The 18,361-nt window shown below is 36.6% G+C and overlaps 2 protein-coding genes across 2 annotated transcripts; one reads left to right on the top strand and one right to left on the bottom strand.

The window, feature by feature from the left end:
- The first annotated feature begins 638 nt into the window (after positions 1–638).
- On the top strand, positions 639–5,999 carry LOC112054622 (all trans-polyprenyl-diphosphate synthase PDSS2-like). The gene is made up of 4 exons (XM_024094471.2): positions 639–2,011; positions 2,488–2,794; positions 3,534–3,689; positions 5,314–5,999. Exons 1-4 carry the CDS (start codon positions 1,769–1,771, stop codon positions 5,865–5,867), a joined length of 1,260 nt encoding a protein of 419 aa, XP_023950239.2. The 5' UTR covers positions 639–1,768; the 3' UTR covers positions 5,868–5,999.
- Positions 6,000–7,691: 1,692 nt separating this feature from the next.
- Positions 7,692–13,525, bottom strand: LOC112054612 (all trans-polyprenyl-diphosphate synthase PDSS2). The gene is made up of 2 exons (XM_024094460.2): positions 13,152–13,525; positions 7,692–10,264 (listed from the first exon to the last, which is right to left on the bottom strand). The coding sequence occupies exons 1-2, from the start codon at positions 13,389–13,391 to the stop codon at positions 9,299–9,301; spliced, it is 1,206 nt and encodes a 401-aa protein (XP_023950228.2). The 5' UTR covers positions 13,392–13,525; the 3' UTR covers positions 7,692–9,298.
- Positions 13,526–18,361: the final 4,836 nt, after the last annotated feature.

Here is an 18,361-nt window from a genome sequence, read left to right as displayed (position 1 = left end):
CCTAAGCATTATTTTATATTATAAGTATATACTCTGTAAATAATCTGTAAATTTTAAGAACTGTAAGATCTCTGTTATCCTACTAATATTATAGACTCGAAAGCTTGCATGGATGTTAGTTTGAATGTATGTTTGGATGTTTGTTACTCTTTAACGCAGCAACTACTGAACCAATTTACTGAAAAATCCATGATATTTCCGAGATTTGCTAAAACCTGAATTCCACGCGGACGAAGTCACGGGCGTCCGCTAGTTAGGTATAAATTAACTCCAATGAGCGATGTAATAGCTATCAGCAGGATCTAAACGGAGATAAGTAACACCCAATTCCATTGATTAAACCCCGTTCGTAATTATAACATTAAAACCCCCAGCTATTACCTCCTTACTATCTCCATTCCACCAGCTCGTAATTATAACGAATTGTACGCGTTATTTTGTTTTAATCACAAACTGCCAGCATTTATCCGCTGTCCTAATGACAGTATGCGCTTTTTTAATTGTGGCAACCCCGAGGACTTGAATTAAACCTTTTTTTTTAATTGGTCGAGTTATTTATTCAAATGGATATGATTGGGTTTGCGTTGGTAGGTCCGATAAAAATTAAAAATATTTGTAACACAGAAGTAAAATAAATTAAAGTTTACTTAAATGACATACTTCGTGTAAGGCCTAGTTCGGAATACTTTAGTATTTTAGCAGAGTCGAAACAATTTTTGGTTTCATTTGAGACTTCACTCGAGTATATTTGCTGACATTCAGTTACTCTTCCCCACTTTCACCTCCAGAACTTTTAAATGGCTCAACGTTTAACTAACTAATGGAAACGATTTTCATCAAAGATGTCTAAGAACATTTGCACATAAGTCAACTTTTATACAAAACAAATTAAATTGAAATCGCTTCATCCGTTCAGGAGCTATGGTGCCACAGACTGACAGCCAGACACCTCAGACTAATTGGATAAAGACCTGCCTCGCAAGACATTATTTTTCTGTCAAAGTATATGATCAACGATCTTATGCGATTATAAACACTGTCTCTAAAGAATCGATGTTTCATAGTTTACCATCGTGTCCGTCGGTTAAAAACCTCCGTAAAAATACCTTTTTGTGTAGTTATATGGTGTAAAAAACGAACAAAAACTGCTAGTTTAGTATAAGATATGTAGCTCGTTTTCCTTAGAAAATGGCAGAAAATTTTGTTCATGAATTTGGGTGCGATACAGGTCCTTCTATAATTGGTCTGAGCCAGACACGTTCAAATAATCCATTTTGCGTCTGGGGTTTAAAATAAGACTACCAATAATAGGCATTATAGACGATTAATAACTTGAAGTAACTATTAAACTTGGAAGAATCCAGTTATATCAAAATAAAAAAAGTTTCAAAGGTCAGCGTATATTTACGCGCGAACAATTTCTTTCGAAATTCAAATGTCAACGGAAGTAATTTTGACTCGATAATAGCGGATGCGTGCGCGCGAACTGCAGACATTCGAAAATGGTCGCTTCGCTTCATGGCTCGTGACATTTCCCGTGTTGTTAATTAATTGTTATTAGTTAAATTACTTAACTTATAATAATTTTTAATTTGTATAGACATTAAACTCGATATTTTAAAATAATCAAACTCGATGATTTCCGTTGAGGTACTTTTTTTTCATTTTGTATGCAATCTCTTCTGTCATCAAACTTCTTCAATACAGATTTCATCTTTGATTTTTATCTGAGTCTGACAGATAAGCAGTGTCATCTCAAGTAGTAAAAATGATTTGGAAGAAATTCTTTCTTTCTAGGCTCTCTAGTGGGAAGTTAAAAAGGCATTCTATCTTTACCAACAGAAGATACTCTCGATGGGGAGACATCGGTAGTAATAGACAGGAAGAGATCGACTGGCGGGATGTGGTTACCGAGGCTGAGCAAATTGTGGGATACCCGACTTCCTTCTTGAACCTTCGGTGGCTTTTCAACGACGAAATTGCCAACACTGCTATTCATCTTAGGAAATTGGTAATTTTTCATAATTTCCAGTTAATGAAATTAAAAAGTCAAATATACACTTCACTACACCAACTATTATAGTCTGGATAAAAAGATTGTGTTAATATTCTTTTGATCCCGGAAAAATTCATGGTTCCCGACGGATTTGTAAAAATCTTAATTCCACGCGGATGAAGTTGTAGAAGTAGGTACCTAGGCTTAGTTAACAAGCACTTTTGAAATTTCAAGTCTCTACCACACGATGGACTCTGCATCCACACAGTCAGTCCATGTAGTGCGGCTCACTATTGAACATGAGTCTCCTCTCAGAATTAAAGGGGTTAGGCCTTAGTCGTCCACGTTGACCCAATGAGGATTGGCAGACTTCACACACGTAGAGAATTAAAAAAATCGGTTTTCCTTCACCGTTTGAGATAATTGTTAGTTAATTTCTTAAAATGCAAAACTAATAAGATATTCGTTTCATTATTTTTCCATTCCCATAGGTAGGAACCAACCATCCTCTATTAAAATCTGCAAAGAACCTGCTCATAGGATCCAAAAGCAATCTACAATCAGTGGGCCTCATTACATTACTAGTGTCGAAAGCGGCTGGTTTCCACGGTCAAAGTTTCACGAGAAATCAGTACGAATCCGGTGTTTTACACGCGCAGAGAGCGTTGGCGGAGATCGTGGAGATGAAGAGGACTGGACACCTCATACATAGGAGCATGGTAAACCTGCAGGACAAGGAGAAGCATGGAGACAAGTATAAAGATCTCCTTTATGGAAATAAGATTGTTCTATTGACAGGTGATTTCAGATACTTATACTATGTGCGCTGTAGCATGGTGCGGGTGACAGTTGCCGTATTACTTTTACTAGCAGATGCCCGCGACTTCGTTCGCGTCAAAATCGATGTACACTTTGGTCCCTTCGCCGAGGCCGCGCGTTTTTGTCCTTGGGTAAAATACCCAGCTGTTGAGTTTTTCTGTCAAATTTCAAGTTTGTAGCACTTTCAACCCTTTATGCTACCGACGACTGCCGCCGAGACGTCGTCGACTGCTGTCGACTGCAGTCGTCGGCAGCAATTGCTGCTTGTGTAAATGAACACTAAAGCTGTGACTTCCTGGTGTCTAATTAAACTGGATTGCTTAGTAGCCAAATAGGCGTAATCGCTCAGTGTATATGACATATACCTTCGATTCGGAGGGCGTAGGTTCGAATCCGGTCCCGGGCATGCATCTCCAACTTTTCAGAAATTAAATATCACGTGTCTCAAACGGTGAAGGAAAACATCGTGAGGAGACCTGCATACCGGAGAATTATCTTAATTCTCTGCGTGTGTGAAATCTGCGAATCCGCATTCTGTCAGCGTGGTTGGCTATTGGCCTAACCCCTATCATTCTGAGAGGAGACTCGTGCTCACCAGTGAACCGATTATGGGTTGTTAATGGTGATGGTGACCATATTGAAAATATGGACATTTTAGCAAGACAGTCCATATATTGGGATGCTGTTAACGATAATGTAAGGTTTTGTGTACCTACAGGTGATTATCTCTTGGCAACCTGTCTCCAGCATCTAGGAGGTCTGCGAAACAATGAGGTGACGGAGCTGATATCCACCGGTCTGAGAGACCTCGTTGAGGGGGACTTCCTTGGCGAGCGGGACGACGAGAACAACCCTTTGCCGACCAAACCGAAAGGTTACGCTTTACTTGTCGCTATGGGTAGTAGAGACCATCCATAAATTTAATCAGGGGATTGTAGAAATGTGGCAAGGAGTGAAATTGCTACTAATCAGTGACGTGCACAAAGGTATTTAACAAGGGAATGCACTGTTCATACTAATTGTGCAAAATGGAAAATTCCTTCTGCAACGCAGGGTTATTTTTTTAATGGGTCCTAAGTTGTCTACTATACCTATGGTAGGATCATAGACTTATAAACTTTCAGTTGTTAAGTATATGAAGAGGAAGATCTGACAAATGCATGCTCTCGTTCTATTTTGCAATTTTCAAAATATCAATTTTTGTAAAATAGATACTCGTAGGTACTCTACTTTTATTCCATGTTCACTATTGTTATCGCCGCGTTGCAACGACTTCCGGTACGGACGGCTTCAGTGTGCTCGTGGCGTTCGAGCCGTCCACATCTCTTGTTGTGTAATTCTTTATGGGTTACTTGGGATAGGCGGGGAGAGTGACTTGAGTGGAAAGGGGAGTGTTTGTTAACAGTCAAAGGTTTAACCCTACACACAACGTTCACAAGTGCGTGACTTCACTCAAGGTCATTCTCTGCCATTGTAGGGTCTTATTTTGGTTACAGTTTGATTGTTGATTAAGTTTTCCTGACAGATGTTGTGAATCATAACCTTGGTTCGACATCAGTTTTCTTATTTTTGTTATCACTTTGTAGTCTGCTAAAACAATGCCCAGCGAACAATAAATTGTTCTCGATTTGAAATCAAACAATAATATGCGCAGTTTATTTTAATCAATTCGTCACATTTTCTGTGTTCCTGCTAATTAGCGGCACGGATATACTTAATTCGTTTCACACATTCAGGTGTTATTTTTCAATTTTCATCTATAAGATAGGTACACTCGTATGTCTGGGTAAATAATAATAACCATTGTACCTACGAATGTCTGTTTCATTATGTAGATATACTATGCCGGCGCCTCGTGATTTCACCAACACAGTTAAAGTAGGTAGGTAGATAGTTACATGACGTTTACAATGCATTAATCGATTTGACGTTTTCTATCAATTATCATGTCATAGTTGCTCTATGGGCGCCATCTTGATATAACTCAAAAACTTGGGTTTTTATATTATTTATTTATTTTTATTTAGTTAGATTTATTCACTTTAATAAATTTTAATAAAATCCTTGTATTTTTTAAATTTTAATAATACGGGGTACAAGAGTGGACCTGAAATGGACCATCTCCTTTACAGCAATAAAAACTTATTTTATTTAGTAGATCCAGAGATTACCCCTACCCCAAAAGACTACAAACTTTACCTTTACCTAATATTAGGTTTACATTACGTACTAGTACGTACTTATGTTGTTTTAAATAAGTGCGCGTTGATTTAACGCGGTCGAACGTCCCACGGCTTAACATGCACTCCGAAGCACGCGGATGTACCTAATAACTAACTAACTTCTCAAATCCAGGCTAGAATTACCTAGTTGAAAGAAAGAAAAGCATATTATTTCGATTTACTCGAATCTTGGACTTTTTGGCCCGGCGCCGCATTGTTTAACCACTGAACCAAACCAACGTTATTTATTGTAGTAACTTTTATCGTTTTCCGCAGCTAGCAACACAGTGAAGAGCCACTATAACTGGGAAGATGAAGACAACTTGGCAAAGCTTGGCTCAAACGAATACCTCGGCCAAGGCAAAGACGAATGGCTCCTCCGGACTATGCTCACATCTGGCAGTTTGCTTGGCAAGGGCTGCCAAGGTGCCATGAAACTTGCCAAACAGCCACATTTGGAGAGAGATGCGTACATCCTTGGCGGACATTTGGCAATTATTTGGCAGATTTACTTGGACGTTAAAGACTTCTTTATCCATCCGAATTCTTATTCTCTGGTTGGGTCGCCTGTGACTTTTGCTATATGGGAATATCCTTCCGTATATGGCTATATAATCGAGGCGAAATTGGAAAAGAGACCTGTAGAATATAAACAGCTGTATTACGCGGTGCGAGGGACAAGAGCTTTTGAATACATTAAGAAGTTTCTCGAAGAAGAAATGGCGGCCATTTTGATGCGTAGTGAGAAGTTTCCGATAGAGGACGCTAGGTGTGCGATACAAAAGATGGCGACGACGGTACATAGCGAAACTCTACAGTATATTGAGTGAAAATAAATAATTATTTTTATTAAACTTACCTAGTAATTATTTTGTAATCTAGCCGTGATAGCCCAGTGGATGTGACCTCTGCCTCTAATTTCGGAGGGTGTGAGTTCGAATCCGTCCGGGGCACCTCCAACTTTTCAGTTGTGTGCATTTTAAGAAATACAAAGATATTTAACATCTTTAATCTTTAATTTTTATATAAAACACTTTTCAACCATCATGGGTGTAGGTCGTTTCTAATTGTCTAGGATCCGTATTAGAATCGACCTTCACCTGTCCGTTTAGTCATTAGTTGATGAATAGTACTAGGTATAGCTAAAAATTAAAAATGAATCATGCCCAGTTCCGGTGGCAACCCCGGATATAACCACGATGGTGAAATGAAATTTAATTTCGAATTTCTGGCCTAAAGTTGACGGCATGTTTTTACGTTTATTATATATTACTACTACCCCTGGGGTAGTGGTAGGGTAGGGCCTACCCCTACCCTACCACTACCCCAACCCTACCCAACCCCTACATCTACCCTACCCCTACCCTACCACTACCCCAACCCTACCCAACCCCTACATCTACCCTACCCCTACCCTACCCCTACCTTACCTACACCCTACCCCCATCCTACCCCTACCCTATCCCTTTCCTACCCCTATCCCACCCGTATCCCTATCTCACGCCTATCCTACCCTACCCTACCACTTCCCTATCCTACCCGTACCTCTTTCCTCTTCCACTACCCTACCTCTAACCCTACCCTACCACTACCCTAAACCCGGCCCTAAGGCTACCCTACCCCTACACTACCCGTACGCTTCCCTACCCGTACCCTACCCTACCCTGTTCCTTCTCTATCTTACTCCTACCTTTAGCAAAATCGTTCCAGTCCTTCGAGAGTGGTGGTATGACCAAGAGAAATAGAGACTTCTATGCTAATAATATAAAGAGGTAAAGTTTGTGTGGTTGTAGGAGGTAATCTCTGGATCTACTGGACCGAATTGGAAAATTGTTTTACCAATAGAAAGCTACGTTATTTGCGAGTGTCATAGGCTATGTTTGATCCCCATATTCACACGGGAACGGGAACTACGTAAATGAAAGCGCTGGGCGTCATATAGCGGAATTTCTGCGTCTTTTAGAAATTTTGTATTATCTCCGAAACTATTTAAGTAATTAACATACTGTAAAGGGCAAATCTTATCTCCATAATATCCTTGTGATTATTAAATAATTTATTTTAATAAGGATTAAAGTTTAGTTGTATAAATAATGACGTAAACCTAAGTATATAAAATAAATAATTTTTAAAACAAAAGGTACTATGTCTGCTAATATATAGAAGATAGATGTATGGTGTCGCGGACTTTTTTGTAGAACTTTTGAAGATACATAAAGTCTCCATACATTAATTTCAATTTTACACAATAGTTAAGGCAGCGCATGCGAATAAGTCTGTTTAAGAGGATTTTCAGTCCAACCTGTATGACAAAAACTGTGATAACTCGGCTAATATATATGTTACCAATATAAAATATAGCCTATAGCACTCCCCGATAATGTAGCATTCTACTGGTAATAGAATTTTTAAAATCGGACCAGTAGTTCCGAAGATTACCCCATTTAAAAAATGTGACAAACTTACAAACTTTACCTCTTTATAATATTAGTATAGATATAGATATAGATTAAATAGGTACCTTTTCGTTTGAAATTGTAGTATTACTATTTACTTTAACATACTTTATTGCAAGCAATCTATACCTACTCGTATATCTACAGAGAGAAAAATCTACTACAAGGTTTTGTAAAGGAGTATAGAAGAAAAAGACGTTTAAAACTTCAAATAGATTTTTATTGAAAACACAACAATCTACGAGTATCTACCTACCTTATTTAAAAATTAAAAAAATATCACAACGAAAATGTTTATGAATAATATATGGATTAAAATATTAATAATATGTATTGCCCGCGTTTTTATTGGATTGAATAATTATTATAAGTACCTGTATCCATGATATTTTGCTCTCATTTATTTAATTAATACATTTAATAATAATTACCTATCTGTAAAATAATCTATCACATATACTTATTATAACTATCTACCCAAATTAATATCATTGTACCTACAGAATACATTTTTAATGATACCAATTCTGTTTACGTTTTCGAAAATGGTGATTGGTATATACCAAACTGTTATTTCTTTAAAAAAATATTCTTTAAAAAAGCAAACATTACATAAAATTATATATGGAGATAATCAAGTTTTCCCAAGTACAGATGTTGATCACGTGACCTGTCGTTAGCGATCGTAGACAGAGAATCGACGCACCGCTTGGCTAGGGTAAAACTACATCACGGCAGCCCGAGTAGCAATGTGGGCTGGGATTCATAAAGTCTAAGGTTCGTATTAGAAACGACCCTCACTAAAATTCTCCTGGCCAAACTATTATTACTTATTATTAATTATCAATAATGATAGTTTGACCAGGAGATTTTTAGGCAACCTACTCGCAACATATTTTTAACGTACTTTTTATTTATTAAACAGATGTGTGAAGATCGTTTCTAATTCGGATCTTCCAATATAAGGGTGAATGTTTTAATAATCATTATCTCAACGTGCCCCAAGACAATATTAGGGCGTAAAACCGAATAAACAATGTAATAGTTTATTTTCACTGTTCCTTGTTTTTAAAATTCTTTAACAATTAACAGGAAATTACAACTAAAAAAGACAACAAACAAAATCATATAAATCGCATAGGTAGGTACTGAAAAATCAGGTGATTCTGGTTTATTTAAATTACAGAACTTAAAACAGAACTAGTATAAACCCTAAACCTTACATTACAACAACAATATCAGACATTTCAATAACCTACTGAAAAATATTATAAGAGCAATTTGTATAAAAATATCTACTTCTTTGGAATAATAATACGAAATGAACGCGATTAAGTTAGATACTTACCTACTTATAAGATAAAAGTAACTGGTAACATATATATTGTATTTAAACCAACAAATCGTAGCTTTTTATGCATACATCACAATATACTCGGACTTGTGGATACTTGGAGATCGTGACAATCAATGATCTCACTAGATGGTAAGTGTGATTATAATGCGAGATAATGCCTATTCAATAAAGATACCTATTAAGTTGTAGGAACTAGGAAACACAGAATATTTATGCCTAAACTGTACAAAATTCACAAATTGACGGTCATCCTACCACATATATCTACAGAGAAAAAAAAATTAATTAAAAAAAAATTATGTCACACTTTGTCGATCTTAAGTGAAATATAATTTAGGTTTAGGATGGTACCAAAGTAGTGTCATCTTTTTCTAAAAGACAGTACAATAAAGACAATACTATTAAATAATACAAAATAACTAGCACTAGCAATTACTACTACCTACTATTATAAAGTTTTTATTAACCTCTTTATTGTGCTAACTGATGGATTATCGCCAAACATTTCTACGTAACTCTTAGCTTTTTCTGCGTGTTGTTCAAATAAAGATTTGGTTTGTTCTATCGCATCTGTTTCTAATATCCTCAATTTCAACTCCTCGAAATCTATCGTTGAGACTTTAGTAATGTTTTTTAAGCCGTCATATAATTTTGGTGTATTATTCAATGCAAACAAGACGGGCGCGCTGACTAGAGAAAAGGGTTCTTTATTTGTCGACGTGAACTTTTGTAGTTCGCTCGCAGCCTGCCACGCTAAACATAGGTGACAACCGAACAGATATGCCTTTTTCTGATCAGAATCACTCCTACCACCTAACAGTAATGCACCTTCACAACCCCTACCGAATAAAGACCCACCATTATACATTGTTCGTAAAGTCCATTCCTTTACTGGCGATCCTAACACGTCTTTCACATCTAAAGGTATTGTATCAGCACTGATTTTGAAACTATCATCATTCTTCTTCACAGGTTTTCCCGGTAACGGCATATTTTGAAGATCTCGCGGCCCATAGAATTCTCCTTCACTCAGATCGCGTAAAGCTGTCGATATTAGATACGACAGATCTTGATTCTTCAAACGTGCGAGCATACCGTTTGCTGTAACTAATAAATAGTCTCCAATCAAAATGGCAATTTTGTTGGCGAATATCGACGTTTCTTTGGTCTTGTCCCGTTCTTCTAACGGTATGTTGAGTAAGCCTTTGTGTATGTAATGTCCGGTGCGTATCATTTCTGTTAGCTCAGCTAACATACGTTGTTGTTCTATCAAAGTGGTAGCTTCTATGGAGTATGTAGGTGAACTGACTGCTTTGGAAAGTAACAGGATGATCAGTCCCCAAGGCTGCAAGTTGTTGTGTTCGTTGTATAGCACCGTTTTAGCTGTCTTCATGATTGGGTGGTTGCTCCCTACCTGTAACAAGCGAAAATATATATTCAAAAATAAAACACGTGGCGGCTACACATACATTGCTATAGTGTTCACGTAAATATTCGCCCTAAGTGCGTGAAGTATTCGCGAATGTTTGGAAATACATGGAAATGTACACAGTTCAACTGATCTTACAAAACAAACATTTAATTTACCTCTCAAATTAAAAAAAAATTAAAAAAAAAAATAATTGGATATGAAATTTGATAGTAAATTTTATTTTTAATTTCTATTCATTAGAAATTTAATTTCGTTCATTAGACGAAATTTCCGAAATTTCCCTCTTTAGCTTACAAATTTAAACAATGTATTACATGCATTGAAATATTGAATTAATTATTATTTAGGTTTTAATTTTTAAATGAGATATTTCTATAAAATAACTTAATTTTAAAAATATACCACCATGACTACCACGCATGAAGTCTCAGACATAATCTACATTTAGTATTTAGTTATAAAACTCATCAAAAAAGTAAAAATCGGCTCGACTTGATGACCAATCTAGACCACTATGACTTTTACCGTACTTTATGCCAGCAGAGCTGCAGGCATATATTACACCTTAGGTGGCTAGCTTCACCGAACGCGTTTTAAAAACTATATTATGCAACCCTTTATTTTAAATCCAACAGTGTAAAGAACTAAATAGGAAGTTTATTGAAAAGTAGATTTTGTCTGAGAATTCATGCGCGGTATCAGATTATGACTGTCTCTCCATATTACAACAACTGTTATATAACAATTTTCAGCTCTATTTAACAGAATTACACAAATACTTTGATTACAATCTAACATGCAATTATTTGAAAAGAACTTTTTACAAGAATAACAAGTTTTTAGCTTGACCTTCGAGCTACCAGACAAATTCTTTCGTAGGTATGCTATTTGTTTTATAAGTCATGAATTAACACTAGAAATACAAAAAAAGAATCATATCTAGAAATGTGGCTATAATCAAATGACCCCTCGACATAATAACATTTTATTTAATACATAAAAATTAGTCCAGCCATTCCAAAGATAAGCCTAGATAAACAGACAGACAGACAAACTTCAAGATAAGCTTATTTATGTTTTAGTAAATAACTATAAGTAAAAATAAAACAGTTATTTCAAAATCACATTCAGATACTTCAACTTTATTTATATGTTTCGATGATAAATGTATCTACTAATTAGAAAGTAATTTTCAATAAATATGACCTCTAAGTTCAACACTAGACTTACACAAGGTTGTAAGGTAGCAGGAAACTCTGTGTTGAATAACACGATAACCTTGTATTACATAATCAACTATACATATTTTATAGAAAATTTATTATCATAAATTATAGTTTTTTTTATAATGCCTATAGCAAATTTGCCACAGTGGGAGTTACAGAATAACAGCTAGTATTTTTTTATAGTATAGTTTTGTAATAAATTTAACTGTAATAAATATTATGTAATTTAGATTGTAAAGGCTTAAATAAATAAATAAATAAAATAGTTTTGTAAGTGTTGTTTTATAGCCTGATTTTTTTTTGTTTTTAAAAAAAAAATATTTGCCAAATCTTTATAATATGACCAATATTCCCATTCCCCTCCAACTAGTCGGAAAAGACTGTGCTAGGAGTGGGTATGACAATAGACCAACCATTGTTGCAAGCAACTTACATTGGTTCTTCAGTGGCACTCTATGAGGCTATCGGTGACCTGGGCGGCCTGCTATGCTTCTGGAGTGAGCTCAGGTGGATGGAGTGAATCCAGCGGATAACCTGCACCGAAGTACCCACATACAACAGCCAATTACATGGCCAAGTGTGGAAACGGCCCAGAAGGAAGAAGAAGAGACCAACCATTGATCAAATAAATAGGGGATTGAACCACCACCCCTCTTTGATGAGTCCAACTGTTCTTACCATTGAGCTACTGAGGCTTTTGTTTGATTCCCAGTTCAAACCAGACCTGTCTACCTGACCTTGCAGCTGGTGACTTAACTGTCGGTTTATCAAGGCTTTGATTGTCTGTTACGTGACAATGCAGTCTAAGAAATTAATGCATTAAACTTGGAAATTTTACAATTTGCTAAACTGTGGAAAGGGAATATCTTAATTTATAAATGTGAAAAGTCACTCATCCTGAAATCTCAAAACCAGTTGACAAACAAAGATGAAATTTGGAAAACCATTTATAATGCTATCAATATGTAAATTGCATTGCTTTATAAAATTAGCATTATTAGCATTCTATGAATTCACCGTGCAGGTGCCAGGTCCATTGTGTGGTAGAGAGAAAAACACCAAGCAAAGTCTAGGATTTGTGACTACTGGATGTAGGGTTGAGGAATTTTCCCTACATCCAGTAGTCACAAGTCCGGGACTTTGCTTGGTGTTTTAATAAAATTAGATGAAAAACATTTTGCAGGCTGCATACATTGGTCGGGGGTTTCCACAGCTTTGGATTGTTTTCTACATAGCATTATACTGCAATGCTAAGTTGTTTGGCAGTGGATTTTCTATAAATATTGTAAAGAGACCAAACTTACTGAATCAATTTAGAAAACAAAAAATTCTCAATTTACAGAGCTGGTAAATAAACTGCAAAGCAACCTTTACAAAGCACCATATTTTGGTTAGTTGGTGTAGACAATTGGTTGAAATTTTAATGCAAATTCTTAATATACAAGGATGCTAATTTACTCTTAGTGTAAGTAATAAAATTTAAAAAGATGTGTATTTATCAATATTAAAATATCTACATTAACGTATTCAGGTACATATCACATGATTCTGATACAAATAATAATCATTCCAACAGATATTCGAATACATTCAATCGTTCTAACCTTATTAGATAACATATTAGATAAAAAAAAGTTGCTTACAATTTTTCGCAAGTGCATGGCCAGGTTTGCGAATTTATCACTTAGAAGCCATCGCAAATTCATGAAGGAGGTCGGATACCCAACAATCTTCTCTGCTTCTCTTATCACCTTGCTCCATTGGGCCACTGGAGGTCGAAATAGAAATTCTTCTTGAGTCACATTGGTCAAGGTAGTTTCAGTTCTTAATTGTTCACACAACAACGTCGTTCTACGTAAGTGTCGAATCATAGCGTAAGACATACTGAATTGTATATTTAATAACACGAGTTAACTGACGGCTCTCTCGGAGTTTCAGTCAGGGTTTAATAATTTTTCCGATTCAGAACAGCTTTGAAAAACAGAATCTACGCGGTTAACTTGGCGATTATGTCATACGCAGTGTTGCCAGTTGGATCTTATGAGAAGTTACCCGAAATATTATAAAAAGTAACCTTTTTGTGTAAAAAGTAACCTTTTGACTACTACTACTCTTGCTTTTTGCGTTCCACAGCATGGCTAAACCACCATTTCAGCCTCTGGGAGCTAAAGCAATTTTGGTTTTTTTTTTTTTTTAATATCTGTCTGTTACGAATACTAGCCAAGTACTAAATTACTACAAACCTAAGGAGATTTTACTCGTAAATAGAATCATCTTCAGTAAGGCCCTGATTGTTTGCCTTTTACTTATGGGATAAGAAAAATACAATTAAAGAGCAAGGATTTAAAAAACAATAGACGTTAATTTCTTAAATTCATACTTGACTTTTTTAAGAAATTCAATGTGACTGCAACTTGCTTATTTCGCAACGTCTTCATTTATAGTGCGATTGACACAGAAACATCGATGAGTTCTTGAGCATTTGTCCGCATTTCTTGATTTAACGACCGTTCTGTTTTAGATATACGAAATTGTAAGTTAATTCTAAAAATTCCGAAATATCACGTAAAAGTAACCTTTTTATTAATGTAACCTAAAAGTTACCAATGCAGTCAAAAAATCACCTAAAAGGTTACAAAAGTAACCTTCTGGCAACACTGGTCATACGTTAATTTGACGTTTGGTTGCTGCGTTCGGAAACACAAATGTCAAACAAAATCAGAGGAAGGTGCACTCGTAAAGTTTATTCTATTGTATAATTAATGATTGGATTAAAAGTTTTTCAGTAATACAAATACAAACCTAAAATTAAATTATTTACCATTTACCAAATCTGTTTGATGAATGTATACAGATATTATAAAACGAAGTCGCTAGTATCGTTCCTATTGGTGACCTTGTGTATCTAACCGTAACCAACAACTACCGTGATACTTGATATTTTGTTCAATACATATAATAAATTTTTAATATAGTATTAGGAAATAGTTTTATATTCTATAATATGTATTAGTAAATAGATTTTTATTCTAATATGCCAATAATAATTTTATAAAACTATAACTCGAAACATGAACGATTTGTATTTCAAAAACGTTATCCCCTTTTTAACACTTTGGGGGTTGAATTTCGGAAAATCTTGAATGACATTATTTACTTGTACACAAACACATACCGTTATCAACTAATATTCGGCTCACTACTGAGCTCGAGTCCCTACACCACAATGCGGATTGGCAGACTTCACACACGCAGAGAATTAAGGAAATTCTGGTTCCTCTGATATGCAGGTTTCCTCACGATGTTTTCCTTCACCGTTTGAAACATGATATTTAAAATGCACACAACTGAAAAGTTGGAGGTGCATACCTCGGACCGGATTCCAACCCACACTCTTCGGAATCAGAGGCAGAGGTCATATCTACTGGGCTAACATGGCTCTTTAACACATACCAATTTTTACAAGTGTACCTGACTTGTTAAATAAAGGACATTCCATACAAACTTTCGACCCCTGTATCACCCCCTTCTAATTTAATTTTCGCGACGAAAAGTATCCTTCAGCCTTTTCTTCGTATTAGTATTATTATTATTTTATTTTATTGTAGAATATTTGCCATATCTTTTAAACATAACCAATATTTCCATTCCTCTCCAATTGGACGAGAAGGACTGTATTGTGGAAACGCCAATAGTCCAACGGAGCGGGGATCGAACCACCACTCCGTGATGAATCCGACCGCTTTACCGTAGAACTATTGTTTCTAACCGTGCCAAGTTACATTTGAATTCATTCAGTTGTTTTAGAGTGATGAACTAGACAAAATTCACGAAGATAAATTGATTTGCTAGACGCAATCATTTTTGTTTTGTTAGTATCTCTTTGTGTTATATTCAGGAATGAGGAGATCCGCAGAAGAGCCCAAGCCACCGTGTAGTGGAGCTGAAGTAAGCGAAGCACATAGTTCGAAGAGTCAATGGACGTTGAGGTCCCAAGGTGCTGGAATGGCGACCCCGCATTAAAAATCGCAGTGTTGGTCGACCCCCTACCAGGTGGGCTGACGACATCAAGCGAGTCGCAGGGATTCGCTGGATGCAGGCGGCGAAGAATCGTGATGTTTGGAAGTTCCTACAAAAGGCTTGTGTTCTGTACAGTGGACGTCGATCGGTTAATATGATGACAATGACGATGAATAATTTTTGTATCCATTTTTGTAGTTCCTAAGGTAGTTTCTCGATAAAACCAAGCTGCAATTAGGTAGCCAGTAGGTACTTCATTTTAGATTGTATCAGCTTTTAAACGTATGCTAATAAATACTGGGGTACTGAACGTTAACGCTTCCACGCCGGACGGCGGCCAATCACGTGTCTGCGCGCCATAATTCAAAAATAGAAGGGTCAAGAGGCCCCTGGCGAAGACGGTGGCTCGTCCATAGCAATTAAAAATAAAAGCGCTGTGTAATTTGTTGGCAGTTTATGTTGTTCGGCCGCAAAACGAACACGACTCGGGATTTGCATTTTGATCGGCGCACTGCTGATTGACTGAAGCCTGGTGTTTCTCGATGTTTCGAATACTTTTAAAAACCCATAGAATAAAGAATGGCCCAGAATAAGCCTTTACAAGTAGCGTGGTGTAACAAATAATAAAAAAAAAAACAAACGTCAGGCCTCCTTGACATCCGCATAATTTGTACACTCTTTACATAATTTGTATTTCAAAATTTAACACTAACGACAATTTCGTAAATTAATATAATAATCAATAATTACCAATAAAGAATACCTACTCCATCTTACGAGTATTTCTTTAGTTTTTGTGAACTGTTTAAAATATTTAGAAACAAGACGCCATTTTTCTTAACTAATATTGAAAATTACTGATGCGACGCTTCGTATCGTACTGATTCGAGAATGTATTAGTTTTTGAATTTTGTATTTGGAACGGCTATGATACCGTCGTATTCCGTGCGCTCTATCTGCCTGTTATTTTTTAATCTATGTAAAAACCACAAAATATGTTGTAAATTACTTTCTGTGGATTTTTTAATCAATAACCAAGTTAACATTTAACTGCGAATGCGATCTCTTCTGTTAAGTGATGATGCAATCTAGAGGTGGTAGAGGGAGAAATTTAGTTTATACCCTTACCTTATTCATTATCAACCCATATTCGGCTCACTGCTGAGTCCGAGTCTCCTCTCAGAATGAGAGGGGTTAGGACAATAGTCCACCACGCTGGCCCAATGCGGATTGGCAGACTTCACACACGCAGAGTATTAAGAATATTCTCTAGTATGCAGGTTTCCTCACGATGTTTTTCCTTCACCGTTAGAGACACGTTATATTTAAATTCTTAAAATGCACAAAACTGAAAAGTTGTAGGTGCATGCCCCGGGCCGGATTCGAACCCACACCCTCCGGAATCATGTTACTATTCTACTGGTAACTGGCCACGGGTGATACCTACCACCACACATAAATAACATAAAATACTAGGTAAATTGATCGGAACAGGAAATCGTACGCAGGACTTCTTTATTGAAACACAACACACACACACACAGTTAATCAACTAAATCGGAACAGGAAATCGTACGCAGGACTTCTTTATTGAAAACCACAGCTAACTAACTAAGAGGTCGCTAAGTTTTATTGGCCTGCGTGAGAGCCTGCAAATGCCACTTTTGTCATTAATTTACGGATGCTTTTTTGTCAGTCCATGTTTCTAACCATGGACGTATCTAGGATTATTTCCTAAGGTGGGCCCGGCTCCTGATATGCAGCTGAGGAGAGTCGACACTCATTAAATAAATTTCGTTTACAATGTTTGTGGAAGCTGGCCTCTGAAACGGGTCTACTGAATTGATTTTTCTTTGTATAAATTTTGGTGTCCATCATAGAATTTTAAATCAGTAGCCCAGAATTCTAGGGTGGGCACGGCCCCCCCGCTATGTACGCCTATGTTTCTAACATATGGATCCTGGATGATGATGGCATTGGGAGGAAGTACGAGTAAGCTTTAAAGTGTAATTTTTTATATTTTTTAATTACTTAAAATGTCTTATAGCGACAAAAAATCCTACACAGATTACCACAGTTTGTTATATGAGACTGTGTCTTGATATCAGTAGGTCAGTTATCATTCTATTCATACATATGTATAGATTGGCAGTTGGTATATAAATGAATTGGCTGCAGGGCGTGCACCTTGCAAGCAATTACAGTCTAATTGCTGTCTGCACTTCGCGGAATTTTGCACTCGACCATTAGGTGGGATTGGTCTATACTGTGGCTACCACGCCCCGTGTTCGTGCTGGTTTTTGTTGTTATAGTTAACTTAAAAGCTCATTAGAACTGTCGTTACTAATGGTTTTGTACTACAAAAGTAATAAAAAGTCAGAATGCTTACCTCAATAACATACTAGCGGACGCCCGCGATATTCGTCCGCGTGGAATTTGGTTTTTAACAAATCCCTCGGGAAGCATAAATTTTTCCGGGATAAAAAGTAGCCTACGTGTTAATCTAGAGTAAAATCTATTTCCATTACAAGTTTCAGCCAAATCGGTTCAGTAGTTGCGGGGTTAAACATCATACAAACTTTCGCGTTTATAATAATTAGTAGGATCATCATCATTATTATTTGACGGTCTCCGTGGCCCAGTGGTATGCGCGGTGGATTTACAAGATGGCGGTCCTGGGTTTGATCCTCGGCTGGGCCTATTGAGGTTTTTTTAATTGGTCCAGGAGGCTTCGGCTGTGGATGTAATCTAACTTTATGGTAAGTGATGATGCAATTTTAGATGTAAGCGGGCTAACTTGTTAGGAGTTGGATGAAAATCCACACCCCTTTCG

The sequence above is a fragment of the Bicyclus anynana genome, chromosome 21 (genome assembly GCF_947172395.1).
Source record: "Bicyclus anynana chromosome 21, ilBicAnyn1.1, whole genome shotgun sequence".
NCBI classification, from domain to species: Eukaryota; Metazoa; Arthropoda; class Insecta; order Lepidoptera; family Nymphalidae; genus Bicyclus; species Bicyclus anynana.
The sequence above is the reverse complement of the archived record's forward strand: the minus strand, read 5'-3'. Positions and strand labels throughout refer to the sequence as shown.

Bases quoted from the DNA above. Each gene is read 5' to 3' on its own strand.
- LOC112054612 (XM_024094460.2), bottom strand. From the start codon at position 13,391: ATGTCTTACGCTATGATTCGACACTTACGTAGAACGACGTTGTTGTGT. The intron at 10,265-13,151 runs GTAAGCAACTTT...CGCTTGTTACAG, and splicing joins CCATGCACTTGCGAAAAATT to GTAGGGAGCAACCACCCAAT.
- LOC112054622 (XM_024094471.2), top strand. From the start codon at position 1,769: ATGATTTGGAAGAAATTCTTTCTTTCTAGGCTCTCTAGTGGGAAGTTA. The intron at 2,795-3,533 runs GTGATTTCAGAT...GTGTACCTACAG, and splicing joins TAAGATTGTTCTATTGACAG to GTGATTATCTCTTGGCAACC. The intron at 3,690-5,313 runs GTTACGCTTTAC...CGTTTTCCGCAG, and splicing joins TTTGCCGACCAAACCGAAAG to CTAGCAACACAGTGAAGAGC.